Source organism: Aotus nancymaae, unplaced genomic scaffold (genome assembly GCF_030222135.1).
Source record: "Aotus nancymaae isolate 86718 unplaced genomic scaffold, 86718_ANA_hifiasm-v0.15.2.pri h1tg000089l, whole genome shotgun sequence".
Lineage (NCBI taxonomy): Eukaryota > Metazoa > Chordata > Mammalia > Primates > Aotidae > Aotus > Aotus nancymaae.
Genome location: NW_026988504.1, coordinates 20,580,929 through 20,599,446, shown reverse-complemented (window position 1 = coordinate 20,599,446; position 18,518 = coordinate 20,580,929). Strand labels below are relative to the sequence as shown.

The following is an 18,518-nucleotide window of genomic DNA, read 5'->3' as shown; positions in this document are numbered from 1 at the left end:
TCTGTGCTAAGAGCTTTTGCCCCCAGGGCCCAGGCCCGGTGACAGGGACAGGTGAGCAGACAAACAGAGCCAGTGGCAGCAGCAGGAGGAACGTAGGATGGAGAGCTTGGTCAGGGAAGGACATGCAAGGAAGCAGCCCTCACTGCTAGGTTCACCTCCCCGCTCCCATGTCAAGTGTCAGCAAACCAGAAAGGACCGGCAGACCCTTGTTTGGGACCTGGTCAGTGGCCTTGGAAAGGACAGCCACCACCCAGAGTGCCGGGTGCAGGGGCTGAAGGAGGATAGTGGACCGCTGCAAAGTGGGGATCTTTAGAGCACAAGCAAAATAAAGCTAGAACTGGAGGCGGCTGGGGCGGCCAAGGCCATGTGTTCAGCACTGAGGGGTGTGAAGCTTGAACGCTGGGAGAGTTCACACTGGCAGAAGAGAGGTTGGGGCTGCTGCAGGCCGCTGGGCATTGCCCAACAAGACAGAGGGCAGTGGAGAGGGGCCCCAAAGAGAGGCTCCGTTCAGCTGGCAGTGGCCGTGGGAGTGTTGAAGTGGGTGGGCTGTGGGCATCTGCTGGGGAGGGTTAAGTGGGGTGAGGGCCCAGCAGCCTTTCTTGGGGGGTCCCTGGGAAGCACAGAGGAGATCTGAAGAAGCAGGGAGTCACAGGGGCCATGCAGGGTGAGAGAGAATTGCTCCTGTGGGGTCCAGACTGTAGGATCCAGAGAACTGGAGCTCCCAGCGGGGAGAAAGGGGGGTGCAAGGATCATGGCCAGGGAAGGGCCCAGGGGCCTGTGCATGGGGGGAGCCTGATTGGCTTCGAGAAGATGGAGCTAAAGGCACATTCTTGGAGGATGTCCAGGTCACTAGTTGGGATGTGAATACCTGAAAAGCACAGAGCCTGGAAGCCCAGAAACCTACCCGAGCAGTGGAGCTTTGAAAGCCTTGGGGTGCAATATTCAAGATAGCCACCAGATGGCAATAGAATGCTGTAAATGTTTTCTGGTTCTGTGCGACAGCCTGGGTGGCTGCTTCCTTCTCTGATTTGTTTCTTTTTTGAGACAGGGTCTTGCTGGGTTTCCCAGGCTGGAGTGCAGTGGTGCGATCATAGCTCACTGCAGCCTTGAAGTCCCAAGCTCAAGCCATCCTTCGACCTCAGCCTCCTGAGTAGTTGGGACCACAGGCTTGCGTGACAGTGCCCGACTAATTGTTTCTATTTTTTGTAGAGATGGGGTTTCACTGTGTTGCCCAGGCTGGTCTTGAACTCCTGGACTCAAGGGATCCTCCTGCCTCAGCCTCCCAAATTGCTGGGATTACAGGTGTGAGCCACCATGCCTGGCCTTCTTTTGCGGGGGGCGGGGGGAGGGGGACAGAGTCTTGCTCTGTCACCGAGGCTGAAGTGCAGTGGCGAAATCTCGGCTCACTGCAACCCCCACCTCCCAGGTTCAAGTGATTCTCCTGCCTCAGCCTCCCGAGTAGCTGGGACTACAGGAGCGCGCCACCACGCTTGGCTAATTTTTGTATTTTTAGTAGAGACGGGGTTTCACTGTGTTAGCCAGGATAGTCTCGATCTCCTGACCTCATGATCTGCCCACCTCGACCTTCTAAAGTGCTGGGATTACAGGCGTGAGCCACCGCGCTGGCCTGGGCCTTCTCTTTTTAAGGGCGTATGTGAGTGTCTCTTCAACTTCCTCCCTCACCCTAGCCTTGCTGTCTCTACCCAGTCACCTCCGCCCATCTCTCTGATGTATTTCTCTCTCCTTTCACCCCCTTTCCTCCCTCCTCATACACCACTGACCACTATAGAGAACTGAGTAGTCTAAAAATACATTTTATTTATTTATTTATTTTGAGACAGAGTCTGGCTCTGTCGTCCAGGCTGGAGTGCAATGGTGCGATCTCAGCTCACTGCGACATTTACCTCCCAAGTTCAAGCAATTCTCCTGCCTGAGCCTCCCAACATCTGGAGTACAGGCGTGCGCTACCATGCCTGGCCAATTTTTGTATTTTTATTAGAGACAGGGTTTCACCATGTTGGCCAGGTTTGTCCCGAACCCCTGATCCACCTGCCTTGGTCTCTCAAAGTGCTGGGATTACAGGCGTGAGCCACCACACCTGTCCTTAAAAATACATTATATTTAATAACAAAGCCCCAGTCGTCACTTTAAGAAGCATCTACGTAGAACATTTATGTGGAATGATACACTGAGTTTGTACGTGGGATACTTTGCCTCTCCTTCTCGATCAGGACCAGGGACTCAGGTGAGCTTGGGCTGAGATTTCGGGCCCCACAGTGAGTGGGGGGCAAAGCCAGGCTGGGACCGTCCTCTAGGACAGCTCTGTAACTCTGAGACCCTCCAGGCATCTCTCCCTATACATCTGCACTTCTGAAAAACCTTGTGTAAATCAAATTTTTTTTTTTTTTATGCGGAGTTTTGCTCTTGTTACCCAGGCTGGAGTGCAATGGCGAGATATCGGCTCACCGCCACCTCCGCCTTCTGGGTTCAAGCAATTCTCCTGCCTCAGCCTCCCGAGTAGCTGGGACTACAAGCACGCACCACCATGCCCAGCTAATCTTTGTATTTTTAGTAGAGACAGGGTTTCACCTTGTTGACCAAGATGGTCTCCATCTCTTGACCTCGTGATCCACCTGCCTCAGCCTCCCTAAGTGCTGGGATTATAGGCGTGAGCCACCGCACCCGGCCCATAAATCAAATCATTTTAAAGGAGCTTGGGTTAATCACTGTTTAAAGGACAGTGTAAATAATTCTGAAGGTGACTCCACCCTGTGATTTGATCTCTTCCTTGGCTGGTTGACTTGACAGGACATAGAAAGGTTTTCCTGTGTCGGTTCCCAAGCTGATCACCTTGACTTGAGAAGGCTTGTGTGGGCATCCAGTGCCCACCCCAGGTTAAATTCCCAGCAGAGCATGGCACTGGGCCTGCAGAGCCTGGTGAGGCAAAGCCCAGCCCAGCAAGCACCAGGCAGTGCTGGAGGCAGGCCAAGCCTGGGCCAGCCGGGGAGCCAACTGTGAGGCCCGGGGCTGGGTAGCTGCAGGCTTGGGGCCAGGGAGGGAGGGCTGGGCTCTTTGGAGCAGCCTTGAGAGACCTGAAACCAAAGAAAACCAGATCAAGGTCTAAGGAGAGTTTGGGGCTGCTTTGGGTGCTCCAGGAAATTGATTAAACCAAGTGGACACACACCCCCCAGCCCCACCTTACCACAGCCTCTCCTTCAGGGTCAAACTCTGACCACAGACATTTCTCCCCTGACTAGGAGGTTGCAACACATCGCTCTCTCCCTTGATGGATTTTTTCAGTATCTATCCAGAGCTGAAGTGTAATATGTATGTTACTCTGAGAAATTAAATTTCAGGATTCTAATTTCATAATGACCACCAGTCCCCTTTTCTCTCCCTTCTGTAAATCTAAGATTCTATAAAGGGTGTTGACTTAATGTGACAATTAACAGTAGTTCCAGTCTGCTTTGTAAATATCCTTGTGTCTATTGCAAAATGTCACAAAGGCTTGTTGCCTTTTTTGTGGGGTTAGAACAAGAAAAAGCCACATGGAAAAAAACATTTCTATGTATGTTGCAGATACTACATTATTGTTTAATGTCCTTTGATTCATTTGCTTAGTTTCTTTTATGGATTAGTACAGAAAACAAAGTTCTTTTCCTTGAAAAACTGGTACGTTTTCTTTGTCAGATAAGGAGAGTTACGTAACCCATCATGTTTCCCTTTTTGCCTTGACCTCCAGGAAACTCCAAGCTAAATGTAATGATCACTCTTGTGATTGTCAGTGCCGACGCCCTCCCCTTCTTCTAACGTTATTCTTTACATTTTCCTATTTCATTATTGTGAGTGTGTGTTTTCTAACTCTAAGCTGTTCCCACTCCTTTTTGAGAGGAGGCAAATCTTCTAAGACGTATCCAATGAAAAGCTATGAATAAAAAATGATCACCAAGCCTACAGGTGCTAAGGCTACTCCAGAGGCTGAGACCAGAGGACCACTTGAACCAAGGAATTTGAGACCTGGGCTGGGCAACGTAGCAAGACCCCATCTCCATTGAAACTAATTTTTTTAAGTTAAAAAATAATCTGCAAAGAGGGAGTTTATGTGGGATTCCTTAAAATTAGAAGGTGGCATGAATTGATTCAAAGACTTGTGCAAAGGGTGACGGGGACTCCTTGAGAAGCAGTATTGGAAAGCCTGTCCCACCTCCTCCCCCAGCTCCAGCCTGGGCTGAGGCACTTTCACAGTGTCTCCTTGCTGGCAGGAGAGAATTTCAATTTTCAGCAAAAGAAGTCTTGTTTTTCTAAGTTTATGAGGATGTTGCCTTGAGGACAGCCGGGACAACTTTGTTCTCACATACATAACCTGCAGCTACAGAAACACCCAGATCTAAATTCTTCCGTGGCTGCTTCTGACCTGAGAAAGTTGTGGAACCTCCGTGGACTTCAAATGGCCTTGTCCTTAATGAGGGGATGGTGGGCAAGAAAGTTGATGTGGCATCATCAGAGGTTTATCCAGCTCTAAAGGAGGAGTGGTTTGTACATTTAAACACCAGAGGAGGACTTACAGAGGAAGAATGTGAATATCGAAAAATGGGATACAGGCAGTCCCGTGTTCTTTGCTGCACTATTCGCAGCAGGCAAGATTTGGAAGCAACCCAAGTGTCCATCAGCAGTCAAATGGAGAAAGAAAACGTGGCACATGTATACAATGGAGTACTATTCAGCCATGAAAAAGAATGAGATCCTGACGTTTGAAACCACACAGATGGAACTGGAGGACATTATGTCAAGTGAACTAAGCCAGGTACGGAAGGACAGACTTCACACGTTCTCACTCATTTATGGGAGCTAAAACTTTAAAAATTCATGGAGATAGAGAATAGAAGGATGGGCCAGGTGTGGGGGCTCACGCCTGTAATCCAAGCACTTGGGAGGCCAAGGCGGGCGGATCACCTGAGGTCAGGAGTTCAAGACCAGCCTGACCAACATGGTGAAACCCCATCTATAAAAAAAAAATTAAAAAAAAGAGAGAATAGAAGGATGGTTAGCAGAGGCTGGGAAGGGGAGAGGGGAGTTGGGAGGAAGGGAGGATGGCTAATGGATACCAGAACGTAGTTCCATGACTAGATCTCATATTGGATAGCACAACAGGGCGACTGCCGTCAGCAGAGGTTTTATAGCCCATTTATATTTCTGTTACATCTGAAAACAACGGGAAGAGTATAATTGGAACGTTCATAACACAAGAGATGAGAAATGCTTGAGGTGATGGAGGCTCCACTCACCCTGATGTGATTACTACACATTACATGTCTGTATCTAAATATCTCATGTACCCCACAAGTATATATACCCACTAGGTACCCATATAAATTTAAAATGAAAAATGTATAAAACAGGCTGGGCGCAGTGGCTCATGCCTGTAATCCCAACACTTTGGGAGGCTGAGGTGGGTGGATCATGAGGTCAAGGGATCAAGACCATCCTGGCCAACATGATGAAACTCCGTCGCTGCTAAAAATACAAAAAAAAAAAATTAGCTGGACGTGGTGGCGTGTGCCTGTAATCCTAGCTATTCAGGAGGCTGAGGCAGGAGAATCGGTTGAATCCAGGAGGCAGAGGTTGCAGTGAGCCGAGAAGGCGCCCTTGCACTCCAGCCTGGGCAACGAGACTGAAACTCTGTCTCAAAAAAAAAAAGTAATTATTAAAAATAAGTAAATTAAAATGTAGGCTGAGCACTGTGGTTCATGCCTGTAATCCCAGTGCTTTCTGAGGCTGAGGTGGGAGAATCACTTGAGCCCAGGAGTTTGAGACCAGCCTGAGTGACATAGCGAGACCCTATTGCCACAAGGAATTTTTAAAAATTAGCGGGGCATGGTGGCACATGCCAGTAGTCCCAGCTACTCTGGAGACCGAGGCAGGAAGATTGTTTGAGCCCAGGAGCTTAAGGCTGCAATGAGCTACAATGGCGCCACTGCATTTCAGCCTGGGTGACACAGTGAGACCCTACCTCTGTTTTAAAAAATAATAAAAAGCAAGGCGGGTGCCATGGCTCACGCCTGTAATCCCAGCACTTTGGGAGGCTGAGACTGGTGGGTCGCCTGAGGTCAGGAGTTCGAGACTAGCCTGACCAACATAGTGAGCCTGACCAACATAGTGAAACCCTGTCTCTACTAAAAATACAAAAAATTAGCCACACGTGGTGGCAGGCACCTGTAATCCCAGCTACTCAGGAAGCTGAGGCAGGAGAATCACTTGAACCTGGGAGGCGGAGGTTGCAGTGAGCCGAGATTGCGCCACTGCACTCTAGCCTGGGCATCAAGAGCGAGACTCCGTCTCCAAAAATAATAATAATAATAAAATAATAATAAAACGTAGATATGTGTATGTTAGAAAAAATACACCTGTCAGCAAGAAGGGGGTAAAGGAGCAATTTCAGTTATAATCAGAGAGATGCAGAATAAACCAACAATGAAGTTTCTTTTATTTTGGTCAAAGAAATAAGCAAAACAACGTTGTAAACAGCCGGTGCTGGCAGCAGTGTGGCGAGGCTGGCTCTCTCACAGGGTTCACAGGGAAGGCGCATGCAACCCTTTTAGAAAGCCATGTGGAAAGTTGCACCGAGAGGTTTTAGAATATTTATAACTTTGACCCAGAAATTCTATTCTAGGACTCTGTGTTATGAAAATAACTCACCGTATGGAAAAAGCTCCTTTCAGAAAGAGGTTCATGGAAGGCTGTTTGTATTTTTTTTTCTTTGCATCAAATCCAGCTCCTGCAGGACTCTTTGTTTGACTGGAGTACAAAGTGGAATCAATACAAGTGTTGGATAGAGGGGAACAATATTCACAAAATGGAATAGGACGCGTTATTAAACGTAGTGCTTCTCATGACTGTAGACCATAGACAATGCTTAGGATATCACAGCACTTCTTCTGGGTTTTGTTGTTTTTGTTCTTTTGGATGGAGTCCTGCTCTGTCGCCAGACTGGAGTGCAATGGCGCGATCTCGGCTCACAGCAGCCTCCGCCTCCCGAGTAGCTGGGATTACAGTTGCATGCCGCCATGCCTGGCTAACTTTTGTGTTTTTAGTAGAGATGGGGTTTCACCATGTTGGTCAGCCTGGTCTCAAACTCCTGGTTTCAGGTGATCCACCTGCCTCAGCCTCCCAAAGTACTGGGGTTACAAGCATGAGCCACTGTGCCTGGCCTAGAATATGATATCACTTCTTAGAGCAGGATACAGAATTGCATGTGCACAGTAATTCTGCCATGTATAGGTCTAGAGGTGTAGTTATATATAAATGAGACTTCAAGGAAATGCAACAAAATGCAATTGTGATTGTGCTGGGGTGGGAAGAAAATGGTTTTATTTTTGCTTTGATGAGCTCTGTTTTTCAAAATCATTATATTTTCTAAGAAAAATACATAGTCTTTTTGAAGGAATATAAAAGATTAGGAAGAGATGAGTTAGCTATTGTTTCATATTTAAGATTCAGACCAGTAAAATTAAGGGAAAACATGGGATGAACCAGAAGCCAGGCTGGAGCCCTGACCCCAGGCACAGCCTCAGCCCCAGCTGATGGGGCCTCCAGGGCACTGGCCTCCACCCAGCATTCTCAAAAGAGCCACTGAGGTCTCGGTGCCGTTTTCAGGATTTCAGAAACGGCCTTGGCACAGCTGGTCCTTCGCTGGGAATTATTGGCAATTATTTACATCTGAGATGAATAAAAACCAAAGTGCTGAGATTACAGGTGCAGCGGCTCACACTTAGAATCCCAGTACTTCGGGAAGCCGAGGTGGGCTGATTGCTTGAGCCCAGGAGTTTTAGACCATCATGAACAAATATACCTTATCTCTACAAAAAATACATAAATTTGCCAGGCTGAAGTGGGAGAATCACCTGAGCCTGGGGATGTCGAGGCTGCAGTGAGCCGTGATGGCGTCACTGCACTCCAGCCTGGGTGACAGAACGAGACCCTGTCTCAAAAAGGAAAAAAACCCAAAGCACGCTGTTTCCCCTGTTTCCAGAGTTCCTGAGGGGAAGGTCACCAGGTGAGGAACATTCCCACTGATCTGGCAGACAAAATGTCGAGTTTTTCCAACTCCCTAAGCCACGGTTGCCCATTTCGTAGTTTTTCGGCAAACTGGTAATTCATTTCTCATCAAAACACTGATATTTTCACACTCCCCTAGTGTCTGCAGAAAGAACCTTCCAGAAATGCAGTCATGGGGGACCCATCCAGGCCACCCCCGCTTATGGAAGAGCTGAACAAAGGCCCCACGGGAGCATTTGCTCGGTTTCCGTTAAGTGCCTGGTGGGATTGTAGGTGGAGAGGGCTGGGGGGTGGACGGGAGGAGGAGGAGGCATTGCCCCCTGCAGGGACAGAGCCCTCGAACAGAGGGGACACCCCACGTTTGTCTTCCCTACAAACGGCCTGGGTCCTGCCTACAGGGTCAGGCCCTCTCAAACCTGGCTGTGCGTCAGAATCACCAGGGAAACTTTTCAAAACGAGAGAGACTGAAGCCAGACGCTCCAGATTCTAATTGTAGGTCCAGGCAGGGGCCCGAGATTTTAAAAATCCACAGGTGATTCCAATGCCTGACAGCGTGAGAACAGCTGCGGGAAGTTCTCTGGGAATGTTCCGGTGGGTCTAGCTGGGTGTGAGTGGAGATGCCGGGGAGCTTATTACTCCTCACTCGGCAGTGTGGCCGAACACGGTTTTCACTGGACCCAGACTGGTGGGGTTCAGGCCTCACGATGCCATCTTTCCAAGAAGTGAGTAACTGCCCCTGAGATCCTGCAATCCCAGCTTCCTAAAGCCCACTTGGAATCACTGATAGTTCTGGAATACCTTCGGGGCAGCCCTCTCTTCTGTCCCTTCAGCTCCCCCGGGGTGTGACTCAACCTCCCGCCACTCCCCAGGCTGCCCCTACCAAGTCCGAAAGTGGAGACGTCCTTGGGAGCAAGCAGGTGGGTCCTGGGTGGCATTCACTCATCCTTTTTTCTGGCTATCAAAGGTGCAGATAATTAATAAGAAGTTGGATCTTAGCAACGTCCAGTCCAAGTGTGGCTCAAAGGATAATATCAAACACGTCCCGGGAGGCGGCAGTGTGAGTACCTTCACACGTCCCGTGTGCCGTGCTGTGGCTTGGTTTTTTAGGAAATGGCATGAGTGCATAGACCTGCGAGACACTGCAGAGAATAAATCTTTCCTGGGCTCTCAGGATCTGGCCGCGGCCCCCAGCTCCCCACATTCCCCCACACGTCCACTGTTCCCAGAAGCCCCTTCCTCATGTTCTGGGAGGGTGGGTGTCCCAGCATTTCTGGGTGCCCCAGGCTGCATGGGCAGAATAGGACAGATGACCAACCCTCTCTCCAGCCCCTGCCTGGGAAGCTGAGACCCGTCAAGGTGTCTCTCCACTCCTGCCCAGCCTATCCCCAAGAACCCCGATTGGAAGTTGGGCTGAAGGTGGTGGCACCTGAGCCTGGGCCCGCCGCCGCCTCCCCAGCTCCTGGGCAGGTTCACGTTGAGTGGCTCCACTGTGGACGGGTGGCCTGTTTGTTCTGATGAGGGGACACTAAGGGCTTATGTCCTGCTCAGCTGTGCCTTCTGCATGTTCAAGGGAGGAGCTGTGTGTTCAGCCTGCACCATCCTCAGGTAGAGACTCCAGATGCAGAGAGCCAGACCAAAGTGTGACAGGTCCCTCTGCCCTGCGTTGAGGTTTGGCAGACAAATGCTGGTTTTGGCCCTTTTAAATTTGGCTGCCTCTGGCCAGGAGCAGTGGCTCACGCCTGTAATCCCCGCACTTTGGGAGACCAAAGCGGGAGGTTCGCTTGAGCCCAGGAGTTCAAGACCAGCCTGGGAAACATAGTGAGGCCCTGTCTCTACAAAAAATTAAAAATTAGCCTGGTGTGGTGGCACACACCTGTAGTCCCAGCTAGTTGGGAGGCTGAGGTGGGAGGATCGCCTGAGTCCAGGGTGGGGGTTGCAATGAGCCATGATCACGCCACTGCACTTCAGCCTGGGAACAGAGTAATACTTTGTCTCAAAAAACAATAATTTAAAAATAAGTAGATTAGCCTCTTCTACACGTCCCAGGGGACTCCACGTCCTCCGTGGAGCGTCTCCCTGAAATCGGGACTCAGATCCTCAAGTTCCACTGACCTATCCTCTGGCTGGTCCGTGTCCATTGGGCACCTGAGGGTCCTCTCCCACCAGCTCTCTTGGTCAGCTGTAAGCAAACTTTTAACGCCCTGGGGAGCTGGGGGTATGAGACCCACAGGGTCCACCCCAAGGGAGGCCTTTTTTGAGAGCAACCACCTGGCCCTGCCAGGAGTACCAGGAGACTGCTGTGGCCCCAGGGCAGGCTCTCGCCAGAAAATGCCTGGCCTGGGCCAGCGCCCTCATCCAGCCCAGAGGGTTTATTCTTGCAGTGAGCTGCTGCTTCCTGCCCTGAGCACCTGGATCCTGGCTTCTGCCTGTCAGGCCCCGTGAGTCCCACAGTAGCAAGCGCTTGCCCTGCAGCTGCTGCACGGACTTGACTAACGCTTCCTCACCGGTGTCTGCTAAGTGTCTCCTCTGTCCCCACGCCTGCTCTCCTGTCGCCCCAGTTTGTCTGGTGTGAGGGGACCGAAGAGGTGTGTGCCGCCCCCATCCCCGCCCCGGCCCTTGTTCCTGGGGTTGCTGTTTTGGCTGTTTGAGTTTTGATCCTGGTTCTCTGGCTTCCTAGAAGTGGGCTTGGCCTGAGGAGGGAGGCCACACGCTTTCTGGTGGAGGTTGAGTCCTATGGGCTGGTGGAGGTTGTGCTGCTGAGGTGGAGCTGGGGGGGAGAGAGCGTGCGGGCTGTGTGGCCAACCCCTCTGGTAGTCGATGCCCAAAGATGCTGCAGTGACCAGGACATCCGGGACCTCCTTGGGGGCCCTCCCGTGTGTCCTGTGCTATGCTTGTCTGTGGGCTAGCCTGTGACCTGGCAGAGAGCCACCAGATGTCTCGGGCTGAACACCGCCCTCTGAGCACCTTCACAGGAAGCCCTTCTAGTGAGAAGAGATGCCAGCCCCCGGCCTGGGCCCTATCCTCTCCTCAGCCCGGGGGCCACTTCCCAGCTGGCCGGCCCTGCTCCTTCTCCATCTGGGGACCTTCTGCCCCCTGGCTGGGCCCTGGAAACTCTGCAGGGCCTGCTGTCCTCCCTCCCTGGGCATCCTGACCACCACCCTGGTTCCCACTGCCATCCACTCCTCTCTTTTCTGGCTGTTCCCTGGTCCCTGTCCCAGCTCCCCTCCCCCTCTCTCACGAGTTTCCTCCCCGAGGCCAGAGAGAAGGAGGCCGTGGTCATACCAGCATGTCCTCCCACTTCCTTGGCCCTGGTCCACCCCGTCTGCGCCGCCCTCAGCGCACAGCTCTCTCCACCCCAGGCGCCTGCCGTCCATCCTCCCCACCCTCCCACGTCCTTGCCTCAGATCATGTCTGCCCTGACACACACTGGCTGCAGCCATTTCTGCCCCAGTTAACTCCCTATCCATAAAGAGCAGATGCCAGCCGACATTAACTAAAATAATTTGGGATGGTTCCAGTTTAGACCCAAGTAGAAGTAGAAACCACGCCCCCCCCTTGAGTTTTGGTGGCCTTGATAAACCCATCTCCAGCCACGAAGCCAGCTGTCTCCCGGGGAAGCTCCAGGGCAGGGTTCCTCAGGAGCCGACTGGTTAGGTGGGAGGTGGCTGCCCCCTTGCCCCTTCAGGTGACCCCACGCAAGGCCACTGCTGGAGGCCCTGGGGACTTCAGGAATGTCAGTCAGTGACCCGCCCCCTAGGCCCCCCTGCACAGCCATGGCCTGCCTCCTGGGGACCTGTCTTTCTGCCACTGGGGAGTCCCCACGGGGTGCGCCCCCCCCCCCACCGCTGGTTCTTGGGCTGAGATCAGCTGATAGCGCAGGGCCGTGATCCCCAAGGGAGCAGTGCCCTGGAGCTCACAGGCCTCCCACTGTGTGTCTGCGTCCACTCGAGCTTGCTGAGATGCTACATCTGTTGATTTCCGCTGTGCCGCCTGCCTACCCTGTTGGTGTCGCTTTGCTCCTGTTGGTAAAGATGGAACAGACCAGGACAATGAGCGCGCTGGCGCCCACTGGCTCTCACGCCCAAGCTGCTGAATTCCGCTGGGTCCTGCTTGCTCTAGGGCTTGTCTTTGCTCTAGTGCTTTCCAGGGTCCGTGGAAGCTTTTCCTGGAATAAAGCCCACCCATTGACCCTCGCTGTACCTCCCCTCTTCAAGGCCCAGCAGATACCGCGCTCCTGCCTTTCCAGCAGGATTTTTCAGATGCTGTGCATACTCATCGTAGCAATCACTTTTTTCTTCATGTCTGATTGTGATCTGTCAATTTCATGTCAGGCAAGGGAGTGACTTTTTTACACTTAAAAGTTTGCTAAACAAATGTCTGGGCCTTGCACAATGATGACGGGTCCCTGTTTTTCGCAGAGGCTCTTTTGTTCTGCAGGGATTGAAGATGCTCCAATCCCACAGTCCTTTTGTGAAGACCCAGCTCCCCTGGGGCAGGGTTGGCAGAATTTCGACAACACATTTTTCTACCCTACTTAGAGCGCACTCCTCATGGCAGCTGGGAACTACTGTCCGAGCAGGGCCTGGGCTCCCACAGCTGCTTCTCATTGCGTTACACCCTTAATAAAATAATCCCATTTTATCCTCTTTGTCTCTCTGTCTTCCTCTATGTCTGTCTCTTCTTGCTCCTCCTCTCTCATCTCCAGGTGCAAATAGTCTACAAACCAGTTGACCTGAGCAAAGTGACCTCCAAGTGTGGCTCGTTAGGCAACATCCATCATAAACCAGGTAGCCCCTGTGGAAGGCGAGGGTTGGGACGGGAAGGTGCAGGGAGATGGAGGAGTGCTGGAGGGGCTGGAACTGTCTCAGACTTTGGTTGGGTAGACCATCAAGGAGAGTGTTTATTTATTTATTTTGAGTTGGAGTTTGACTCTTGTCACCCAGGCTGGAGTGCAATGGTGTAATCTCAGCTCACTGCAACCTCCGCCTCCTGGGTTCAAGTGATTCTCCTGCCTCAGCCTCCCAAGTAGCTGGGATTACAGGCGTCTGCCACCATGCCCGGCTAATTTTTGTAGTTTTAGTAGAGATGGGGTTTTGTCATGTTGGCCAGGCTGGCCTCTATCTCCTGATCTTGTGATCCACCCGCCTCAGCCTCCCAAAGTGCTGGGATTACAGGCGTGAGCCACTGCGCCCAGCCCAAGGACAGTATTGAGGGTGGAACTTGTGGGAGCCCAGCATGCATGGCAGCTCCAGCTCACTCCTGCACAGACCATGCTGGCCAAGACAAGGTGAGGCAGGAGTTAAGTGAAATAAGCCAGGCACAGAAAGACAGCACATGTTCTCGCTTATTTGTGGGATCTAAACATCAAAACGGTTGAACTCTTGGAGATAGAGAATAGGAGGATGGCTACCAGAGGCTGGGAAGAAGGGTAGGGCGGAGATGGTGGGGATGGTTAATGGGTACAAAAAAAAAGTAAGACCTAGTATTTGATACTGCAACAGGGTGACTATAGTCAATTTAATTGTACATTAAAAACAAACCAAAAGATGGCCAGGTGTGGTGGCTTATACCTGTAATCCCAGCACTTTGCGAGGCTGAGGTGGGTGTTTGAAACCCACCTCATGGATCAGGCCAACATGGTGAAACCCCATCTCTACAAAAATTATAAAAATTAGCTGGGCGTGGTGGCACACACCTGTAGTCCCAGCTACTCAGGAGGCTGAGGCAGGAGAATCGCTTGAATCCAGGAAGTAGAGGTTGCAGTGAGCCAAGATCGTGCTACTGCACTCCAGCCTGGGCTACAGAACGAAACTCCATCTCAAAAATAAAAATAACTAAAAGAATATAAATGGACTGTTTGTAACAAAAAGAGCAAATGTTTGAGGGGATGGATAGCCCATTTTCTGTGATGTGACTATTACACATTGTGTGTCTCTATCAAAACATCTCATGAACCCCATAAATACATATACCTACTATGTACCCACAAAAATTTTAAAAAATGAAGGTGAAGAGGTAGGTGAGATGCTGGCCGATGCCTTAGCCCATGGTTCTCCCAGCAGGCTGTCCATAGGGCCTCTCAGGCTTGAGGTACAGCTGTGTGGACGGATGAGCTTGGTCCCCAGCCAACATGGGGGACACTTCACCGTCAGCAGCAGCTGCAGCACAGGAACCCTGGACCACTGCCATGTCCCCTCTGTGACTTTGTTTAAACAGAAAATGATGCTCTGGGCAGGCGAGGTGGCTCACTCCTGTAATCCCAGCACCTTGGGAGGCCGAGGTGGGTGGATCACCTGAGGTCAGGAGTTGGAGATTAGCTTGGCCAACATGGTGAAACCCCGTCTCTACTAAAAATAGAAAAATTAGCCAGGCATGGTAGTGGGTGCCTGTAACCCCAGCTACTCGGGAGGCTGAGGCAGGAGAATCACTTGAACTCAGGAGACGGAGGCTACAGGGAACTGAGATTGTGCCACTGCACTCCAGCCTGGGTGGGGAGTGAGACTCCCATCTCAAAAACAAGAGAGAAAATGATGCTACTGGAGCCAGGTTTACTCCCCAACACTGTGTAGAAATCAGTGCTGTCTAGACCTCGTTCTGCAGTAATGGAAACACTCTCTATCTGTGCTGTCCAGGACGGTAACCACTAACCCCATGTGGCTACCGAGCCCTTGAAACATGGCGGGTGCAGTTGAGGGAGAGTGGCTACCATATTGGACACACAGTTGTAGATTCGGTCACCCACCTGAGAGTCCAGAGCAGGGACTTCTGCCTGAGGCCCTATTCAGGGGCTGGTTTTTACTTGAATCCTTACTGTGGGAAGAGAAGCTCAGTCTAGAACGTGTCTCATTATTTTCTGGCCCTCTTGGACACTTTGTGGGACTTTAGTCTCCCAGCGAAAAGTATTCCACGACTGGTGCCACTGCCCTAGCTGTGAGAGCGGCTAGGAGCTGCTTTCTTCATCTTTCCCCGGAAGGTCCTGTGGACTATCTCTTCCTCATGCCTTGTCCATGCTTGGGCATGGCGTCAAGGGTCAGCGGGGAGGAAGGATCCTTATTAATTAATTATTTATTTATTTAGAGATGGAGTCTTGCTCTGTTCCCAGACTGGAGTGCAATGGTGTGATCTCAGCTCACTGCAACCTCCACCTCCTGGGTCCAAGCGATTCTCCTGTTTCAGCCTCCCGAGTAGCTGGGTTTATAGGCACCCACCACCAGGCCTGGCTAATTTTTGTATTTTTTTTAGTAGAGATGGGGTTTCACCATGTTGGCCAGGCTGGTCCTGAACTGCTGACCTCAGGTGATCTGCTCACCTCAGCCTCCCAAAGTGCAGCGCCCAGCCTAATTTTTGTATTTTTAGTAGAGATGGGGTTTCACCATGTTGGTCAAGCTGGTCTCAAACTCCTGACCTCAGGTGAGCCACCTGCCCAGGCCTCCCAAAGTGCTGGGATTACAGGCATGAGCCACCATGCCCGGCCTTGTTTAGTGTGCATTTTGACATTCAGTTTAATTCCAAGGTCTCGTGGGGCTGTGTGCTTTACAGGATGTTGATATAGGAAAACTTCATTTACTGGAAGCCAACCAATGTACAATTTAGAATAATTTCTCCTGGGCTGAGCTGTCATTTACCTTTGCAGTATCTCAAGAGGAAGAGTTTACAGTGTAAATATTTGATGCACACTTCGATTAGACAGGAGCAAACTATCTTCAAGCACTTGGCAAGGACTTGTATCCAAACACCATTCTAAAGGAGAGTCTTATCTACTCCTAAAGGCTGTTCTCTACTCGGAACCACTTTCTTGGCCCTGGTTCAATCCTGCTGCAAACCTGAAAGTCCCGTCATTGTCGTCTTCTCCCCTCCAGAGCAGCGGCACCTCATCTAACTTGCTGTGCCCCTGCAGCCCCTGGCACTTTGCCCTGTAGACCGCAGTCCTCATGTAATGGATGCTAAGTCCACGAAACCACAGAAGATGATAGCAAGATGCTCTTGTGTGTGTTGTGTTCTAGGAGGTGGCCAGGTGGAAGTAAAATCTGAGAAGCTGGACTTCAAGGACAGAGTCCAGTCGAAGATCGGGTCCCTGGACAATATCACCCACGTCCCTGGTGGAGGGAATAAAAAGGTAAAGGGGGCAGGGCGGGTCGGAGGCTGCCCTTGAGTATGGGCATCAATCACAAGAGGAGGAAACAGGCTTCCGTGTTGACTGGCTGGATGTGGGCTTGTAGCAGCATCCAGTGGGTCTCGATTGCCTGTCTCAATCACCTGGGAGCTTTAGCACATCTCACACCTGGTCAACCTGGAGAGACTGACCAATTGGTCTCAGGTGCAGCTCACTTGCTGGAGCGTTTTTATTATTTATTTATTTATTTATTTATTTATTTTTCGGATGGAGTCTCACTCGGTCGCCCTGGCTGGAGTGCAGTGGAGCAATCTTGGCTCACTGCAACCTCCGCCTCTCCAGTTCAAGTGATTCTCCTGCCTCAGCCTCCCCAGTAGCTGGAACTACAGGCATGTGCCACCAGGCCCAGCTAATTTTTGTATTTTTAGTAGAGACAGGGTTTCACCATGTTGACCAGGATGGTCTCGATCTCTTGACCTCATGATCCTCCCACCTCAGCCTCCCAAAGTGCTGGGATTACAGGCATGAGCCACTGCGCCTGGTCTGTTTTTATTTATTTTTATGTATTTGAAGCAGGGTCTCTGTATTAGTCTGCTCTCATGCTAATGAAGACATACCCAAGACCTGGTAATTTTTTTTTCTTGAGACAGTTTCACTCTTGTTGCCCAGACTGGAGTGCAATGGCGTGATCTCAGCTCACCACGACCTCTGCCTCCTGGATTCAAGAGATTCTCTTGCCTCAACCTCCCAAGTAGCTGGGATTACAGGCATGTACCACCAGACTTGGCTAATTTTGTATTTTTAGTAGAGATGGGGTTTCTTCATGTTGGTCAGGCTGGTCTCTAACTCCTGACCTCAGGTGATCTGCCCACCTCAGCCTCCCAAAGTGCTGGGATTATAGGCGTGAGCCACTGCGCCCGAATAGACTGGGTAATTTATAAAGGAAAAAGGTTTAATGGACTCATGGTTCCACATGGCTGATGGGGCCTCACAATCATGGTGGGAAGCAAAGGCACGTCTTACATGGTGGCAGGCAAGGAAGTGTGTGCAGAGGAACTGCCCTTTATAAAACCATTAGACCTCATGAGACTCACTATCATGCGAACAGCATGGGAAAACCCACACCCCTGATTCAGTTGCTTCCCACTTGGTCCTTCCCACAACACATGGAATTATGGGAGCTACAATTCAAGATTTGGGTGGGGACACAGCCAAACCATATCAGTCCCATTCTGTTGCCCAGGCTGGTGTGCATGGCGTGATCTCGGCTCACTGCAGCCTTTGCCTCCCTGGCTCAGGTGATCCTCCCACCTTAGCCTCCCGAGTAGCTGGAACTATAGGCATCTGCCACTATGTTTGGTGAAATGTTTTGTATTTCCTGTGGAGATGGGGTTTCACCATGTTGCCCAGGCTGGTCTTGAACTCCTGAGGTCAAGTGATATGCCCACCTCAGCCTCCCAAGATGCTGGGATTACAGGTGTGAGCCACTGTGCTCAACCTGTCCCTGCAGTTTTTAAAGCTCCCAGGTGATTCTTTAATGCAGTCAAAAGTGAGAACTGGCCGGGCACAGTAGCTCAGGCCTATAATCCCAGTGCCTTGGAAGGTCAAGGCGGGCAGATGGCTTGAAGTCAGGAGTTCAAGACCAGCCTGCCCAACATGGTAAAGCCCCAACTTTACTAAAAATACAAAAGCCAGCTGGGTGTGATGGTGCATCACAGCTACTCAGGTGGCTGAAGCACGAGAATCGCTTGAACCTGGGAGGCGGAGGTTGCAGTGAGCCTAGATCATGTCACTGCACTCCAGCCTGGGCAACAGAGTAAGACTCCATATCAAAAAAAAAAAAAAAAAAAAAAAGTGAGAACCACTGTCCTAGGCCCTGTTGTTCACAGGCAACTAAAAAAGGAAGTGGACATCCCCAGTCAGCTGTGGTGCACCACGAACAAATCATGGGAACATAACCTAATTTTCTAAATGGGTTACTAGGCACTTAGAGCAAAACCATGATGCTGAAATCCTGAGTTCAGCAAAGGCTCTGCCTTTCTGTTGTGGAAGTGTCCACACCAGGCTGCTGGGCCTTGGTGTCCCCAGCAGTTTCCCGTCTCCAGATCTTGCTGTGGGTGTCCATGTGCAATGAGGGTGTGTGTGGCACTGGGCGAGCTCTGTCTGGGCCTGGCACAGGATGTGGTCTGGTAGCTGCTGATTCTCCTCTGCAGAAGCGCTGCCCAAGCACCCTCTCGGGTTTCCTGCCTATACCCAGCCTGAAGTGCTGGGAGTGGCTCACTTTCTTCTAACCTTCAGGATCTCCCAGCAGCTGACTGGGAATTGGTAGAGGGAAAAGGGATTCTATTAG

The 18,518-nt window shown here is 51.0% G+C and overlaps 1 protein-coding gene across 9 annotated transcripts in view; it reads left to right on the top strand.

The window, feature by feature from the left end:
- MAPT (microtubule associated protein tau) overlaps positions 1-18,518 on the top strand; it is a 128,802-nt gene that overhangs the window by 104,991 nt on the left and 5,293 nt on the right. For all 9 annotated transcript variants that reach the window (XM_021673728.2, XM_021673723.2, XM_021673722.2 and 6 more), the window contains 3 exons: positions 9,020-9,112; positions 12,761-12,842; positions 16,059-16,171. In XM_021673728.2, the coding sequence (XP_021529403.2) occupies positions 9,020-9,112; positions 12,761-12,842; positions 16,059-16,171 (288 nt within the window). The remainder of the gene's footprint in view (positions 1-9,019; positions 9,113-12,760; positions 12,843-16,058; positions 16,172-18,518) is intronic.